Source organism: Netta rufina (assembly GCF_964035555.1).
Source record: "Netta rufina genome assembly, chromosome: 8".
In the NCBI taxonomy this organism is placed as follows: domain Eukaryota; kingdom Metazoa; phylum Chordata; class Aves; order Anseriformes; family Anatidae; genus Netta; species Netta rufina.
Window position 1 is genome coordinate 17331302 of NC_140131.1, and position 18848 is coordinate 17350149.

The 18848-nt window shown below is 40.5% G+C and overlaps 1 protein-coding gene across 1 annotated transcript in view; it reads left to right on the forward strand.

Moving 5' to 3' along the window:
* HMCN1 (hemicentin 1) overlaps nt 1-9381 on the forward strand; it is a gene marked incomplete at its 5' end in the record, with an annotated part of 190986 nt that extends 181605 nt beyond the window's left edge. Inside the window, 4 exons of the mRNA XM_084291227.1 lie at nt 3728-4081; nt 6362-6481; nt 7091-7217; nt 8002-9381. Coding sequence (XP_084147353.1) covers nt 3728-4081; nt 6362-6481; nt 7091-7217; nt 8002-8368 — 968 coding nt within the window. The 3' untranslated portion in view covers nt 8369-9381. The remainder of the gene's footprint in view (nt 1-3727; nt 4082-6361; nt 6482-7090; nt 7218-8001) is intronic.
* Between the last annotated feature and the right edge of the window lie 9467 nt (nt 9382-18848).

The following is an 18848-nucleotide window of genomic DNA, read 5'->3' on the forward strand; positions in this document are numbered from 1 at the left end:
ACATGTTTGGCTCTACACTGGACTGCAACCATTCACACCTGAAGCTAGTCAAGCAGGGAGCAATGTGGACTCTACTAAAGGAGAACACCTAAAGGAAGTGTGTTGCGAGCGGCGTGGTACACCCAGAACCTGCATCTGCAAGCAAATGTCACAACCACCCTTATCTACCCTCTGGAATTGCAGAAGGTTTTCCCCATATGGGACGAAGCTGCACTTATCAATTAACACTCCTTTTTCTGATTTTGGGTGAATCACAGGAGGAATCCCCACAGACATAGGAATGCTGACCATGTAGTTACTCCCCTATGCTATCTGTGTAGAACCCTTTGGCAAAAATGTGCAGACCTTTGGCCCATGCAAACACACGCAGCGTTTCACAGATACTCTCGTAATTCTAATGTGGATAGCAAGAGAGTTTATTTAATGTATGATGTCAGTGCAAGTGTATAAAAAAAAATAAAAAATCCCTTGGCATTTCACAGACCTCAGCATGGTACTAGGATCATTTATATTCACAATTTATATATGTAGAGTATTTAAAATTCAATAGCTGATCCACCCTGCTCATAATCGCAGAATTTTAGATTTGTAGAATGGCTCGGGTTGGAAGGGCCGTTAAAGATCATCTTGTTTTAACCCCCCTGCCATAGGCAGGGATATACCACCCACTAGATTAGATTGCCCAAAGCCTCATCCAACCTGGCCTTGAACACCTCCACGGATGAGGCATCCACAACATTTCTTGGAAACGTGTTCCAGTGCCTCACTATCCTTACAGTGAAGAATTTCCTCCTAAAATATAATCATTTATAACTGTCAGTATGTGACACCTAAGTGAAGTCAGTTTCCATTGCTCTGACATATCATATCAGAGAAGCTTTCCTCCATGATGACTTCTTCAATATTAGGCTTCATAAGTGATAAATAACTGCTTTGGAGGATAGGATTTTTTTTTCTTTTTAAAGTGCCTAAGTTTTTGTAGTGCCAAAAGCCAGGCTGAAATGCTTTTTTAAAGATTAAATTTCAGTAAGAAACTGTTTGGCTGCAGACCAAGAAATTTCTTCCACCAGCTTCCTCTCTACTAAAATAAAATCAGTCCCAGACTCTTTAACATATCTTAAAAACATTTAAATTTCTTACAGTAATTAATGGGATGAACTTTAGGACTACAGATTTTCAGAAAACACCAGCAGCTGCCCTAAAACTGTTTTCGGGGTAATGACCACTGAAAGTTCCCTCTTTAAATTAATGAAGTATGACTTTTATGCTCCTTTGATTTTTTCTTTATCTGTTTAAAATATGTTTGAAACATATATGCAAAAATATTAGTTCACCTGTTAATAAAAATAGGTTTTAGTGTTAGTGTTTCCAGTGAGCACATTGGAGAGTTGAAAAGTAAGTAGGAACCCAGACTGAAACAGAAGAGTCAAACTTTGTTCCTACCTGTGCCACTGCTGCCATGTGTAAAATCATTCATGACACAGTTCACAGACTGTTAGATTTAGATGGGGTAAGGTATTTGTCATCAAAACATGGATAGATATGTTGTGTGTGCCCACTCAGCTAAACTATAACATTTCTGTGAACTATGTCCCATGTCAACATGCCACATTGTAGATGGAAGGGCATTGTCAAAAGCTATTGTAATGCATTTTTGCATCCAACACATGTAAGGTAACCTAGAATTTAAAATCAAATAATATTCTTAAAATAAAAGAAAGCCCAAGAATTTAAGTTTCAAAGTCATTTCACTTTATTCTTGTAAATATTTAGTATTTATGGTACATGATCAAAGGGATACTGTCCAGGGAAACTTTGTCTTACCAGTCTGTAAGTGATCAAATTTCACAAGGATGGCAATGATGTAAATGCAATGGCTTGTTGTATTCAATTTTGTTGATACTGCATAGGTTGCTCCTTGCAAAAGAACTTGCTCTGGTTTTCTTAAAAATCATACTAGTTGTTACTTTATTAAAAATAAAGTTATTTTTTTACAACACCTGACAATATTACACCAATGATAACTGACATATATCTGTTAAATTATGCATTTTTGAAGTAACAATTGGATAATACTGCAGTACTCTACGATAAATTACCCCTGGATTTCTGATTCTCAAAGCATTAAATTGCTAAGACCAAAAAAAGTCTTTAAAACAAGTTTCTAAACAGCATTACTCTCAGAATACCATTAGTATGCATGCATACTATGCATTAGTATGCATAGGTTTACACACTATGCACAAAATATGTTCAAATGAAACCGTAATGCTAGTGTAATGGCATTTTTACAGTAATAATTTAGAAATACACACTTTCCACTAATACGAAATAAACCCTTACTGAGTCACCATTAAAATAACCTTTAAATTGTAGTTTAAAAAGTTGTGGGATATATGTCAGTTAATAGACATGTCATGTATTTTAAGAATATCTTAGTAATATCAGGTTATTTCTGGTCATTCCAGAATTGCACATTCCTGGATGGAATTGGCCATCTTTTGCCTTTTTCTAGTATAGGACGTTTGCAAGTTTGGAATTGAATACCATATATGTCAAAATTTTAGTTGGGCCAGAGAAACTCAGTGAAAACTTTGGTAAACTTTTTTCTGCTAGTGCCAGAGAGACTGTGGATCCTACAATATCCAGCACTCATCCTGAATTTATTTTCATTGAAGAACACAAGGACACTCATTGTGTTATATCCTTAAACCTGCTGCTATACTCTGTATGCTCACCTCTCTGTTTTGGTTTTAAAGATGACAATTTACTGCTAGGGTTGGTCTAGTTATTTGGGATTACAGTTTAAAGGGAAAGAGAAATGACCTGAGAAAAGGATTTCCTAAGCAAACAGAAATAACTTCATTTTTAAATTGTATGAAAGAGAATTAATATGTACTGGTAAGTGTTAAAACATTCATAACTGGAACGACCAATAACAATGCAAAAGGTTAGAACATACCCAGCCTTCTTCCCCTGCAGCCCTGCAACACGTCCTCAAGATGGGATTTTTCCCCTGACAGAGCGCAACAACCGTATCAGTGCATTTCGAGCTTACCTCAGTACCAGCTTGAAGGACCTGGAAGACTAACTGTACTTCTCAAGAGTGCTTTGTGCTGTGTCCTCCTTTAAGAAGGAGCCCCACAGCTTCTCCTGCTCATCTGCAGAGCACTAAACAAAGTGAAAAAAAATAAAACAATTCTGTAGTAGCAGTGAACAGCTTATAGGGAAACAACGAATGGCTTGGGTACTAGGGGTCACTTATTTCTGTTTGGGTGAACAGGAGTTGCTCACTACAGTCAGCAGTAGTCAGGCTGTCACACAGCTCTGCTGCTGCAAAAGCAGGGGAAGAGATTTGGATCCCTGTTTTGTAGTCACATCTTACCTTCAGTAGCTCTCAAGGCAAGACCTTCAACAGATTTTTTGTCCTATATGAGAAATTTTATGTCACAGGTAGCCTTACAAGAAGAATAAAGGTATATTACTGTACAGGGTAGAAGAAAAACTCCCTGCTTGGCATTTGTGTTCTTTGTATTGTACTGCCTTCAAGATCTCACTTTTGTCTTCAGTTTGTTACGCAGACTGAGTTAAGTATATATGTATATATATATATACACATATAGTTATGTGGTTTTTTTGTTTGTTTGTTTTGTTTTGTTTTGTTTTTTTTTTTCTGTTTTTTTTTTCCTTTCCACATGGTTTGTTGCTCTGGATCATGTCACATGAGCAGACATTAATGAATGTGAACAAGTGCCTAAACCCTGTGCATTTCAATGCACCAACACCCCCGGCAGCTTCAAGTGTATCTGTCCACCTGGACAACATTTATTAGGTGATGGGAAATCTTGCGCTGGATTGGAGAGATTGCCAAATAATGGTGCCTATTACAATAGCTATAACTATGCTCAATTCTCCCCTGTGAGAGACAACTATCAACCTCAACAATATTACAGGCACTCCTCAAATCTCTACAGCTCCTTCTCAGAGTATAGGAACAGCAGAATACCTTTCTCCAGGACTAGAAGGAACATTAGAGAAACTTGTCCTGAAGGCTATGAGGCAAGAAATGACACATGTGTAGGTAAATGTCAGTCATATCTATGCAATTCTTCTATTTTAGACCTTATTCTTAGGTTACTGTTATATATATGTTAGGGGCCTATGGTTTGTGGTGCTGTATTTTTTTTCATATTACCATGATGAATATTCAGTGAGTTATGCATGTTTTTATTTCCCAAGCAAGCATAGCAAAAATATTTTTGTTCTGAAATAAGCTTCTCTTAGGTTAGGTTTTTGCCACATTAACTCATGTTTTGAGTATCATTATCTATCTATCTATATAGTCAATCATTTTTTGATAATACTGCTGAGTTTAAGACCAAGGGTACTGCAGTCTAGCTCTTATGAGAACTTTTCCCAGCACGTTTAACATAGGAGTTTGTAATGCCTTAGATATGTGCCTCAACCCAATATATATACCAATGGCACATCATAGGAGGAGCAATATACCTCCAGGATAAATAGTGACCTACAGCTAGATTCCAGCCACCAGAGTTATTGCTACAATTATATAGCAATATATAATATTGAAAAATATGAATGTATTTTTATCACTGATAATATAGATAAATAGACATCAGATTAACCTTGTATATATGTTATAATGATGTCTCATAGATACAGTTTGTTATGGGTGTAGCTGCTTTAATTGAAAGAACTAGAACTGTATGATCCATACCCCAGCTTCCAGTTCCAGGTAGTTAATATTCCTGTACTTCTGTTTCAAAGGAATAAATATGTAGATTTAAAATTTACTGTTTAATATGAAAAACACATCCCAATAATGTTCCTTTTTTTTTTTTTTTTAAGAGGGTCCTTTGAGTAGACAACCATCAAGATTTGATAACAACACATATTAAATATTTAGTGTCACATTTGTTTCTCTTTTGTGTTTGCATTTGTATCTAATGCAAGACCTGTAAATCAGACAAAGAGAGGGGAAGCAAAGACCTTCCTTTCACTGATTTAATCAAGTCTTAATTCCTGCACATGACAGTAACTTGAGTAGGAGCTCTGTTACCCTCCTGAAGCAGGCAGAAATTTCAAAAGAAGTAATAATTATATATGATCTAAATCACATTAGTCTGCTTTGAAAATTTTAAATAAAGTGGTATGCTACTTCCGTATTTGAGAGGGAGATTTTTTTTAAAAAAAAAAAAAAGAAAAAAAAAAAGGTTTGAGAGCATTTATAGGTAGTCTTTCCAGATACTGAGATTCATTCCCATGGCATGAGAGAAATTGGTCTGGAAAGGAAACAGCTTTGCCAGAGGAGGGATTAACTGTAAGAACAACTCCCTGGGGTGAAGGCTTTCTCTGAAAAGAAAACTGATATGTGTATATGCTAAGCATACTGCCTAAAACCTTATCGTCAGGCAGCTTGACTTGCTTTCTGGGACAAGACTATATTTGTAACCTTTGTGGATTTATGTAGCTTGTGTATCCCCTTTTCTTCCCAGAACTCTGTATCAGACTGGTCTCTCCAGCTAGTAGAGACCTGTTATAGCTGTTGTCAGAGGAAGTGAGAATCCCCTCAAAGGTGGTGCTGTGGTTTAACCCAGCAGCTCAGCACCACACAGCCGTTTGCTCACCCTTCCCCCTCCCTCTCTGGTACCAGGGAGAGAATCAGAAAAAAATGAAGCCTGCGGGTTGAAATAAAGACAGTTTATTAGGACAGAAAAGAAGGGAACATAATAATAATAATGATAATAGTACTACTAATAATAATGTGTACAAACAAGTGATGTACAATGCAGTTGCTCACCACCTGCTGACCGATGCTCAGTCTATCCCCAAGCAGCCAGTCCCCCCACCCGGCCAGCCTCCCCATATAATTGTTCAGCATGACCCCATATGGTGTGGAATACCCCTTTGGCCAGTTTGGGTCAGCTGTTCTGGGTCTCTCCCCTCCCAGCTCCTGCTGCACTTGCAGCCTGCCCGCTGGCAGGACAGCAAGAAGCTGGAAAGTCCTTGACTTGGTGTAAGCACTGCTCTGCAGCAATTAAAACATCAGCGTGTTATCAACATTCTTCTCATTCCAAATCCCAAACACAGCACCATAACAACTACTAGGAGGAAAATCAACTCTATCCTAGCTGGAACCAGGACAGGTGGCTTTAAAAGCTATAGGGAATGGAAGCAGGTAAGTTGTGAAGGAATTTGCTAAGCTTAGTCTTTCAACCCCCTTAGAAAACAAGATCCCTGTAACTTCCAACTCCACCCATATGTTTGTACATAAATAGAACAAGAACTACCTATGTTCTGGTAAGCCTGGTTTTTATCTTTCGATGTTTCTTTTCCACAGACATTGATGAATGTGAAACCAGAGATACCTGTCAGCATGAATGCAGAAACACCCTAGGAAGTTACCAATGTACTTGTCCACCTGGTTATCGTCTTACACCCAATGGCAAAACCTGCCAAGGTACAAAAGTCTCTTTAACCGTTCAGAAACGTGTTTGTAAATCATAAGATTTAGATCATATTCAGAGCATGTATAAGCACTTGTTGAATTTGGTTTGAGATACAGCATTCAAAATGGCAAGTATTTCGCGTTATAACACTTCCTACAATACTGGCAAATTAGACAACTACAACTTCTTATTCTCTGAAGTTACCTCTTGTACCCTTACATTATACATTTAACTCATGCAAGTACAAAGCAACTCTAGGGTCAAAGCCAATAAAATCTTTAACTGTCTCTGTCAAAAAAAAAAAAAAAAAGAGAAAATTAGAAAGACAGGAAAAAAAAAAAAAAAAGAGGTAGCCAAATTTTCTGTTCCACAAAAAACAACAACAACAACAAAAACCAATTAGCCTCTATTGACAAGACAACTACAGTTTATGAAATATAATAAATGCATATTATTGGAACCAGTGCCTCAGATACCAAGACAGGTTTCTAAAAATCTCACTTATGGGTACAGGTGCCCTCTGTCTTCTTGTTCAGCCTTTACTGATCCAACTAGTTTCTAATTCTGTTAAATTCATGGTACCAGCAACTAATTTGTCTATTTTTTTTTGTAACCTTCAGATATTGATGAGTGTCTCGAACAGAACATTGATTGTGGATCAAATCAAATGTGTTTCAACATGAGAGGCAGCTACCAGTGCATAGACACACCTTGTCCACCAAACTATCAGCGAGAGCCTCTTTCTGGGTATGTTTTATTTGCAGCCCCTTTTAGGTCTTGTTTTCCTGCCCACTCCAAGCTCAAATACTTGATCCTAATTTGCCAAAGTCCTAATTTGCCATCATTTTCAAAGCTTTGAAAGTATTGTTTTCATTGTGAAAATAACACTACGGTTCATAGGCAGTTTTTCTTTAAATTACTCTATGTTTTTCCTCTTCTGGAAAATAAACAACACATTAATTATTTTTAATCTTTAAATGTAAGCAGGGAAATAGCTTGGTTCAGTCTGATCACAAAAGATGGTTTCTGAGTACGAGCTAGAATTATATTTAAATTAAAATGGATAAACGTTCACTGATGAACAGAGTTAAGGAACCTTCTATTTTGACTACAGATTAGTAGAAGTAAAATTAATTCTGCCCTTCTTTATTCCAAATTCTTTGTTTAACGATTTAACACACAGACACATCACATGGAGCTGCCAGTACACTTTACACGAATATTGTCAACTGTAATTTTTAAGGGTCACTAAAACATGCACTATTCACTTCAATGGCAAATACTGCATTCATTATTTTTTCTTTTATATATCCTCTTGGTGTTTTCTGAGATGATCCTGTTGAGGAAAATGGGATGTTAAACTGGGATGCAACTTTAAGGAAGAGTGGATAAAGAGTGCATGAGGTTAGCTCTCTTGGGAAGTTTGAATCTGTATATCACAACAGGACCAATGGGAAGATCTTTAGCCAAGGGATTAGGCACCACATGGCAGGTACTGGAGTAGGACTTACAGTGCTCTGTTTATTCCCAGGTTCTGTCTCAAAAACTGCCCAGCCAATGATCTGGAGTGTGCCCTGAGTACCTACGCCTTGGAATACAAACTCCTTTCCCTCCCCTTTGGCATAGCTGCTGGTCAGGATCTAATCCGGCTGGTTGCCTATACACAAGATCAAGTCATGCATCCAAGGACAACTTTTTTAATGGCAGATGAGGACCCCACAATCCCATTTGCCCTGAGAGACGAGAATTTGAAAGGAGTTGTATTCACCATCAGACCACTGCGAGAGCCAAAGACATACCGCATGAGAGTCAGAGCCTTATCCTACAGCGTTGATGGAAACATTGAGTATCAGACAACTTTCATTCTTTATATAGCTGTGTCAGCCTATCCCTATTAAACGCCTAAACTACTTGACAGTAATCACAGTATTTTAACCACATTCATAAATGCCAGTGGGTATTACCACTTCCAGACTGATTCTACTGCCTGCCAAACAGTTGTGAACCATGTAACTTGAAAACGGTGCTATGCTCTTTTCTTTTTCCTACCCCAAGGCTGCCTATACAGTCCCATTATTCCAAGTCAGGAGGAAAATCCATGGCTTTGAGGACCCATTACCGCTTCCTGTATTTATTACACAACTGGCTACATTAGTAGTCATCTTCCACAGTTTGTTCTGAAAACCAGCAGAACAAATCAAAGTATGAGCTAAAGTATATGGTCAAAAGCAGTAAGCAAGGAGCAGCCTGTGTTAAAAGCAACTAAAGGAATGCCTAACCAGAAGAAGAAATGGCAATTTCAAATGGTCTACATATGTTAAAGGTTGCTAAGTATGTTAAATTTTAGATCTGTTAGATTTTTTTTTCTTTTCAAATACCTGATAGAACTAGGGCTGTACATATACTATGTCATGTGCTCAAAAAAAACAAAAACAAAACACAAAACAAAACACAAATACCACTGTACTTAATGATTGCAAGTGCTGAAACATGACATTAGTAAAGTTTGTTTTCAGCTAAAGAATCTACCGTAGAATTAGGAACTGGTACATTTGTTTCCTGTGCAAGTTTAGGAACATCACTATTGGTTGGAAGAAAAAAACCAACATGGCTACTTCTACTTTATACAGCAAGTATTTTATAATTTTTTTTAGCTGACATTTGACATTCTGGTATAGCCATTTATTTAGCTCAAAACCATATCCACTTCAGTACTCCCACCTCAGTTTAAATGTTTTGTTTTTTTGTTTTCTTTCAAATAGAACATTTTTCTCCAAAGATGTAGTAAGTTTGGTTCAATAATGTCAATACACTGTACACAAGTAATTTTGCCAAGATGTATTCTATTTTTATGAAAGTGTATATATGTTTTTTCCTATTTGTATTTTCTATGCAGTATCTCAAGACTGTTCTACAGTTAAGTTTTCATAAGAGGACGATGTCAGTACATTGGAAATAATCAAAATAAAAGTTCCCATTGCCTTTGAGATTGCTGCAAGTTTTATCATTGTAAAAAAAATAAAATCTTTCCCATGTGTAAGGCACACTGGCCTTTAGTACCAGAGAAGAATGCAAAAGGCACTGTGCCCAGCAAACCAGGGAGCTGCTGACACAAATGTAGCCATGTCTCCTGCTTAGTGATCTTCTGGCTTCCCCCATCCTCCAGTTTTTCAGAAGAAGTCATGGAGGCTGTTGCACTTACCATACGTACTCTTACTTACACCAAGGCCTCTTAGTTTAGCCAGTATCTACTGTCTAGGAGACATGTCATTTCCTCTGAGGAAATAGATTTTGCTAAAAGTTACATTTTTGTTGCATGTATAGGAAGTGTCTATTTGTAAATATTCTTGCCAAACATTAAATACATTGCTATAATTCCAATGTACATAAAAAAAGAAAATGGGGAAAAAAAAATCCACAGAGGGCATTGAGATTAAAACCTACTGGCAACTATCAGTTTTCCCTGTGAAAGTTCTACAGTTTTTCAGTCAACATGAGAACAAGATGTCAACAGAACCCTTGCTGCTGAGACAGCCTCAGATTGTTGCAGCATGATTGGGCTGCATGGAATAGCCCAAGAATAATTCCTGCCAGTGATAACCCACCTGACTGCTGCTGTCTTCCCTCCACCTGACACTAAGGCAAAGTGAGCGATTATCACCAGCATTCAAGAGCATTTTTTCACAACAGGGCCAAAAGACTCCTTAATGGAACTTTGAATCTATGTTTCCCTTAATAGTGGTCCCTAGTGAAAGCCCTACCAGTTTTCCTCAGCTGCTTTTTTGTTCAATATCCATTGCAAGAAGTGAGACAGTCCTGAAAAATAAGGATGATTTAACATCATATTGCTCTTTGTACAAATTATTTATACAAGTGACAGATTTCAAATGAAACAGGTTGGTTTCTTGTAAGCCTGACTTGAAAAGTAAAAGCAATTTAAGAAGAAAAAGGAGATAACTTACATGGTAAAAAATGAGAAGGAACTACAAATGAGAGTAAGTGCTAAGAAGTACAGTCATGCGATTTCTTTTAAGGCTGATAAGCACACTGAAAACTATTCCCTTGAAGGAATTTATTTCCACTGTGAGGCATGAAGGAAAAGAACCAGCTTCTATTATACGCTGCTTGAGAGGGGAAATAAAGAAATAATAGGATTCAAATGCTTTATGGCAACCTTATTACTTAGTTTAGGGTTAGGAACTTACTTACCAGACAGAAATCAATGACACTTCCAGACAGATCCACAGCTTTGTCACTTCTGGTTGTTTTCCCATGCTGTGTTTTTCAGGTGTTCAGCTGCAGCTCAAACAGGAGGAGCCACTTGCCCATCTGGAAGCAGTTGCTTATGCTGAGGTGGCGCTAGAGGACCGCAGGCCTGAGGGAAGAGCAAAATTAGGTATATTGTATGGCATAAGCTGTCTGGTTTTCAGTTGGTTTACTGGCTGAAGTGAACTTCTGAATTAGAAAGGGGGATATGGGCCATGCCCTTCTCTTCCTTGGACATCTCATTCTATGTTACGAAATGCCAATCTCTTGTGCTTTAAGACTCACAAATGTTGGATTAACTGGCAGAGCAAATAGATCTGCTCAGTTCTACCTCCAAAAACGATTTGACCCTAGTCTTAACAGGCCAGAATGTTAGCTGTGCCATTAGTTTGTAAACAAACTTGCGTGGTAAGAGGCAGGTTGGTTTTTGTGCATGTGTACATGCCTACATCAAATTGTGCAGTTGTTAATTGTTAGTGTTTAAAAACAAAATCTGTATAAATCCTAATGAACAATAAATATTCTACTGTATTTGTATTTACTTTAGGTAAGGTTAGCAAAATCCTGTGGATGGAGTTTTATCTTTTGCATTAAAACTGATAACTCCATGGGGTTTTCAGTGTCTAAGGACTGCAGCTGTAGGCTCGAACCTGCAGCCCTGTTGGCCAGTGCCCCTCTACAGAACTGGGGCTGGTCCAGCAAGCAATACGGGATCTCCTAGGGAGCCTCACTTATAATGGCATCAGTGCTGAAAACAAATTGTTGGTTCCCCATTGGCCTTACCCAGTCATCACCCTATATTTTAATTAAATAATGCATCAAGGAATGGTAGAAATTAATTACTATCTCTGTCCATCATGTGGCTTAAAGATTAAAAGCAGCCCAGAGACTGACTTTCTCTTTGCAGCCAGCAGGACACAGCCACAGGCGCACAGCAGAGACAAAGAAAGCCCTGGTGCTGAAGCCACTGTGCTTAGTGGGAGGCACCATGCAAAGAGTCAGGAACACTGTTAGAGTTCAGCTAGAGACATGGCCTCTTTCTCAGACAGAAATACCTTTCATTACTTTCTGGCTACCTAATTGCGGAGCAAACACCCTTCCTAGCATGTTAGTGTGGTGTGTAGGAGAACCTAAAGCTTTATTAAAAACAACAACCACCCCACCACCAGGACAAAGAGCAAAGTACGTAGCCGTTAAAAGATGCAAAGAGAAGTATGTAAAGGAAATGTTCTGATCTGTACCACATGTAACTGACTGGCTCCTGCTGTTTGTCCTAGTGCACTATCACCATTCCTGCTCACATCCTGGAATTGTTAAGGGACATGGTCAGTATATGCTGGTGCCTGTTTCATGCTGTACAATAGCTGTATGAAGAGCACTGAATGACCTTAGAACAACAAGTAAGCAGGTGGTCCCAGTTCTCAATTCTTTCAGACAGGCCAAAAAGCAAGCTAGTAACATGTCATGCTACCTAGAGACTGTGTGATCATTTTGTACGAGCCTACTCCCACTGCCTTTCAGTTCTCAGGGAAGGGACATGGCTTTTCCTTCTGATCCTCATCCTGACCCACACCCACAATACCTGCTGCATCCCTGGGCCTCCCCTAGGCACTAACAGGGCAGCATCTAACTGCTACAGAGATGAAGCAGACATTGCAAAAGATGGCAAATGTGTTTTATATGTTGAAGAGATGAGTTTATATATGCTGGTGGTTTAAGTGTGACATCTTGTGGCTCTCCAGTGGCACACAGCTGGTTACACAAGTCTCTGTGCACGTACGCGTTGGGTACCGGCCCTGTGCACCACATGGCCCTGCGTTACTCCACCCAGGGCACCATACAGCTAGGGTACCATACTGCTAGGGTACAGCCAGTCCCACTTATGACTTGCTTACTACAGCCCATGCGGAGATGCAGCACTTTGCGCAATTCTTCCAGATCTAAGTCCTGGCAGATGAGTACAGCACAAAAAGGAGGGGAGGGAGGAGCCCTGGGCCAGGAGCCAGAGGCAGGCCGGGAAGCTGCAATGATCCCACTGACTACACAGGATGTGTTCAAGAACCAGAGATGGGTAAGAGGACCCCCCACAAGGCTGGCTTGCCAAAGCTTTGAGCCAGGAATTCACCACTGTTTGTTTTCCTGCACTGGCTGAATATAAAAGCTATTAAATGCTTACAGCAATGGATCAACGCAGGGCACACACTACTATGGATGGAAGGGGAAACAGTTACCAGAAGAGAACGATGCTCGGAAAATGCGAGAGTAACAGTGCTTGACAGGTTATGTCCCCTTGCCAAGTACAGAGCAGAGAGTTAATGCTAAACGAAGCAGAAGGATAATGAGTAAAGCGAGCGTCATCACTCCCACGGCAGCATGGCGATTCCAGCAGGACTATGTTCTCAGGGTACAAGTGGGAGCTCTGGCACCCTTTGACTTCAGAGGCATTTCTACTTCTGGCAGCTCCACTCTAAGACCACTGCCAGCACGTTATGACCTTTGAAATACACAGACTAGTTTATGAGACTGGAATCCAACCATCCGCCTCCCAGCTGCATGCAGGCCGTGGCCAGGATGGGTGGGACGGTGCAGGGAGGGATGTGTCGCCACCACTGCACTGCCCATGGCCGCTCACCGAGGCACGGCGCTGCAGGAGTCTGGCACATTTCCGTTCCACGCCTGCCCGCCAAGGTGTGTTGACGTACAGAGCTGTGGGGCTGAGCGCTGCCAGGCCAGGCTGCTTCATCCCTGAGGAAAACCTGTGGGCAGATGGAGGCTCCTCCAGGCTTCTGGGCTTGAACCTGTTCTTCACACATGGTTTGGTCACTGTCCGGAGAATCAGCACAAACCCAGACAGACTAGTATCTGTAGTTATTCAACAACGAATTGAGAAATCAAGTGAAGTCCAGAAAGCTAAAACACGTTCTTACACCAACAGTCATAAATGGTAAAAAGCCTGAGCAGCCACTGCCTTGTTCAAGCACAGCCAGATCTCTTGCATGAGGGGGTTCCAGCTCCTGCACTTGCGGTAGTGCTCTGGGAGCTCGGCTTGTTGGGCCCTGCTGCTCCACATGGGATGTGAGAAACCCTCAGCAGATGACCTTACCTGTTTAGAAGTAGAGCTTAGTTATATGGTGGAGGACTTGTTAGTGTTAGGTCAGAGGTTGGACTGGATGAGCTTGGAGGTCTCTTCCAACCTAGATGATTCTGTGATTCTGTCCTTTCTGTCCCCAGATGTACTTTCTGAAACAGAAAGGGGAAAGCCAGGCCAAGGGTATCTCTGGGTGTGAGCTGGGAAAGACAAGAAACACTAGAGAGTGTCAGCAGATTAACAGAACTAAAAGGGGCTGTTGCGCATACCACAGCCAGCAGCATTGCACGAATAAACTTAACAACCAAGCACAATTTATCCAGCTGTGCCTCCTAAACAATGTTAGATGTAATTCCTGCTGTGCAAGCAGATGTTTTTTATAAGCACATTTGCATGTGTGGATGCAATGAACACAACTCCAATTACTTTTTTAGGTCATTGAGTTCAGCTCTCCAGTACCTTCAACATTCAACCGGTGCCAGACGGTATGCACTGCTGCTTTGTCTCCTGATTTGATAAATTTTATACAAGGAATAAAAACGAAGAATACCTGCTTACAGACGAAGGCACAGAGATACAAATTATATAAATATAGAAATTAAAATTTAAATAAAATAAATATAGAAATTAAATAAATATAGAAAATAAATATAGAAAATAAATATAGAAAATAAATATAGAAATAAATAGCTTTAATCTTTTACACAGAGGTTCACCTGATCATTTATGAATTGCCAGTTGACAAAGGTATCGGGAGAATAATCATGCCAGGAAGCAGCTCAGCACCCAGAGCAGTAGTTTGGATGTGCTCTGAAGCAGCACTGTGCAATAACCATGTATCTGGGGTATCCCTTCCCTACCCTCTGTCGATGGCAAGGCCGGGGAGTGCTGCAGAGCTTAGTGGCAGCAATCGCCCCAGGGAGCATATCCCAGGGCACCCTCTGAGAGAGCAGGAGGCTGCCAGCACAGGTAGTGTACGCACATGGGTACAGAACAAAGGAAATCCAACAGCCACAGAAAAACCTTTGTATTTCACACCAGGTTACTCCTCTGCCCTTAGTCTCAGTGACAGCCGCAGCAATGCAGCTCCGTGTTTCCAGTGAAAATACTGGCATCACATAAGGCACAGAAAGAGACGGCATGCAGAAAGAAGAGACACCACTCAGATTGCCTCAGTGAGAGCATGGCACACCCACAGTGCTGCAGCCCGCCTTGTTCTCACGTCCCAGTGATGAGTCCGAGTGATGAGCTTAGGGTCCCAGACACTAAGGAGGAAGTTTCTGTATACATCTTCTTTGTCATCACGTCACACATAACAAGAACAGAGAAGTGAAAAAGATGTGTAAAATTTTTGGCATGCAGTAGCTATCAACAGTAACAGTGAACACTACTGATCTCACCCACTGCTGCTTTTTGACTCGCACTTCTCCACACCAAGCGCCTACCATTACAACATCGAGGACAACATTTACACAATCTGGTATCAGATGAATGAGCAGGCTGAAAGTGGCATCCCCACAGCCTACAGCACACACGAATCTCTGCGCTCAGTCGTGCCCTGCCCTAAGTCAAGGACATCATTAGGAAAGAGGCTTGGCTGGACAAGTGGGCAGAGGGGAATCGTGAGGCTTGACAGGGGGAAAGACCAGGTCCTGAGGAGGAACAACCCCAGCTGCTGGAAAGCAGTCTGGCAGAAGGGACCTGGGGGTCCTGATGGGTGCCATGCTGAGTATGAGCCAGCCATGTGCCCTGCTGGCAAAGGCCACCACTGGGAGGAGAACTGCCAGCTGGCCCAGGGGATTCCCCACTGGTCAGCACTGGTGAGACATCAACAGTGCTGTGGCCAGTGTTGGGCTCCCAGTACGAGACCAACACGGATGTACTGGAGGGAGTCCAGCCATGGTTAAGGGACTGGAGCATCTGACGTATGAGAAGATGCCGAGAGAGCTGGAACAGTTTATCCTGGAGGGAGGGCTTGGGGGAGCCTTACCACCTGTCTAGCCACCTGGCAGAGGAAAGACATTAAAAACACATGCTGATGGAGCCTTAGTGATAAATGGCAGAGGCAAGGCATTCTTGTACCGGAGTAGTATGGTTTCTGCATAAACGTGCTGGCATGTCACCGCTTGACGAAAACTCTTAAATGGCAGAGAGTATATGAGCAGGAGATGGGCTGAAAAGACACACAAATCTGCAACTGAACTGTCACATCTTTGATTCCTCTTCCGCTGACAGGAACTGGACTTTGAATACGAACCTCATAAATAACGCAGATTACATCAAATTTATTTATCCCTCCTCATTACTGTCTGCTAACAGAATTAGCTCACAAATCTTCAAATATTTACTAACCATACCGGTCAGACTGTGTTCTGTGTTTTCTGCGGTCTGGCCTTTTTTAAAAAAAAAGGTTTGTTTGCCTACTGGTTCATTTGCGATGCTCTCAGCAATGTGGAGGCTGATAGGGAACCTCAAATTGGGTGTAACCCTGCAAAGCCTTTGCCAAAGTATTACAGCTAACATTTTGCAGCTCATGTTTTGAAAAGTTTTGGGATGCAAAAAATGATGTCCTTTAGTAGATGAGGCTCTATCACAAAAGTGATTTGTGTTCACCAACTGAACTGCACAGGAAGGGAATGCCAAGGTACCTTTACCATCTATAAGCTTTACTCTGGACAAACAAAAAAAGACAGCGGTGATTTCCAGAGTGGCATCAAGTGAAAGCCAGTTACAACCTTTCTAGACAACCCCAATGTTCTTGAATTGGAAATCTTGCCCAATACAATCTCTCTTAATCATAAAACCAGTTTTCAGCAGATGATAACAACAGCAAAACATTGCCTTAAGATACGTCGAACGGAGCAGTGAGTCAAAATCCTCTGTATGTTGCTGGGAACTAGTTTTTTGGAGCAGTAAGATTGTTATTTGAGCAGTGAAGTTCAGCCTTTGCCAAATTAGTCACTATTTATTTATAAAGCCCTGTTGATTACCTAAATAAATCACATAGCACTGGTTTTGCTTCTACTTTGTGTGCAACAAATGAATTAAGAGAAAATAATCACCTTTAATCTAAATCGGTTGTGATACAATCTGAAACATTTTCAGGATCTAAAGAAATTTGAAGAAATTAACCATTGTTAGATGTTTACGTGTATTTGTATGAGGGAAACCATCAGTGGCTAGAATATAATTTGTATAACACTTTGCAATACGCACTTGTCTTTGACACGTTTACCTTGGGGCTGCCTGCCCTATTACACAGCATATCACCATCTGTCTCTAAACTGATTTATTTCATGATCTCTAGGTGCCATGGTTGGATACTTAGCTAATTTTCCAGTTACAAAAGTTGAAGGAGGACTGTTTCAGGTGGAAACATTGATAGCACTTTGCCAAAGATCTCTAAGCACTTAAAGCTGAGCTGAGAAAATCCCATCCCTTTTTCTTCTGGCTAAAATAAATCTCAGCTTCTCTGACATCCCCAAATGGGTAGATGTATGTCTTTTCAACCTGGCAAAATCAAAGTTGTTTCCTCAGTGGCATTTTTCCCAGCTTTTGCCTCTTTCAGGAAGTATTTCTGATACTCTGCACAACCTGGACATCATCTTCAAATGAGATATTTAGTTTGAATTGCTCTGAAACCAACATGGTGGTTTTTTTTGGTGGTGGTGGTGTGGTGTTTTTTAATTGACCATAACAACATGGCTATCTATGAAAAGCCATAATGACCACTGCAGCATGGTCACAATGAGTGTTAAGTGTCTGAGCGCCCAGACTTCCCAGCTGTCTCTCATTAGTAGCAATAACCTTTTCTCTGACCACAGCAAATCCTTTTCTCCCCATTCACCATAACATGGATTGCTGCTACAAAGACTTTTACCTTAGCCACATAACACGAGCTGCTGCTTCTCTGTTTTAATGTTCTCTGCAGTCTTTCCTTACCATCAAGAAACAGACTCACTAGACAAGAAGTTTGCTCTTCCCCTCAAATTGCTCTCTGTACATAGCAGAAGTGCGCCTCATGCACACAAAAGCATTTAATTTCGCTCCTCCAAAGCTTCTTCCAGAGTGCTCCTCTGGTAGGATACCATTAAAGACAGTGGAAAACAAAGGTACAGGGAAACACATACCTACGAGAAAGAAAAGTAATGATAAGGAGGAAATCATCTTTTTTCCAATAAAAATTATTGTAGCTTTGGAAGACAAACATTTCCCAGAGTAATGTCATGTTTGTAAACAGTACTCTTTATCTGGTTTATCCAACATGCTGGTCTCAAGTGATCGTTACTGGGGGAAAAAAAAAAAAGCATGGATCCGTGAGCATCAATGAACATGAGTGTCTCTTACCAACAGCAAAAAAAAAAGCCCAAACCAAAGACCGTCTCTACATTTAAATCAGAAAAGGTGTAAGAGAGCACTGGATCCCGTTGTGTATTACACGGTGGATTTATGATGCCTGTCCTAGTGAGAGCCATCACTAATTCCCCACAGCATCTGGAGCAACTACTGATGGAGTATTTGAGTGCTTATAAATGCAACTGTATTTCTATGCAAGTTGCAATGCAACCATGCAACCACTGGAACAATTTCAATTCAAAAAAGAGAATGTCAGTCCATATTTGCTGAAACAATGGATAGTATTATTTTTTGTATGTTTGGGAATGCTTTTGATGACAGCAGAATAAACACACTATTAAAAAGCTTTGTTAAGTGACAGGCATGTCTGTAGTGATAGGGCTTGACCTTGGTTCTGAACTTTGGAGATGAAATAGTGGGTTTTGCAACATTGTGACATGTGTGTAAGGAACATCAATTTCCAAATTTGTAAGGCTGTCAACAGAAATAAGCACCTGGCATTTCTTGTGTTCAGGCTTCTAAGGGTAGAGAAAAATATGGAATTACAATACAACACAAGGAAGGCAACCATAGACGGCACACATTGTACTTTGTGCAACCAGACTTCCTTCAACTGCTTATTTGTTTACTGTCCAGTCTGAAGGAGACATTCAATGAGATTTTGCAAG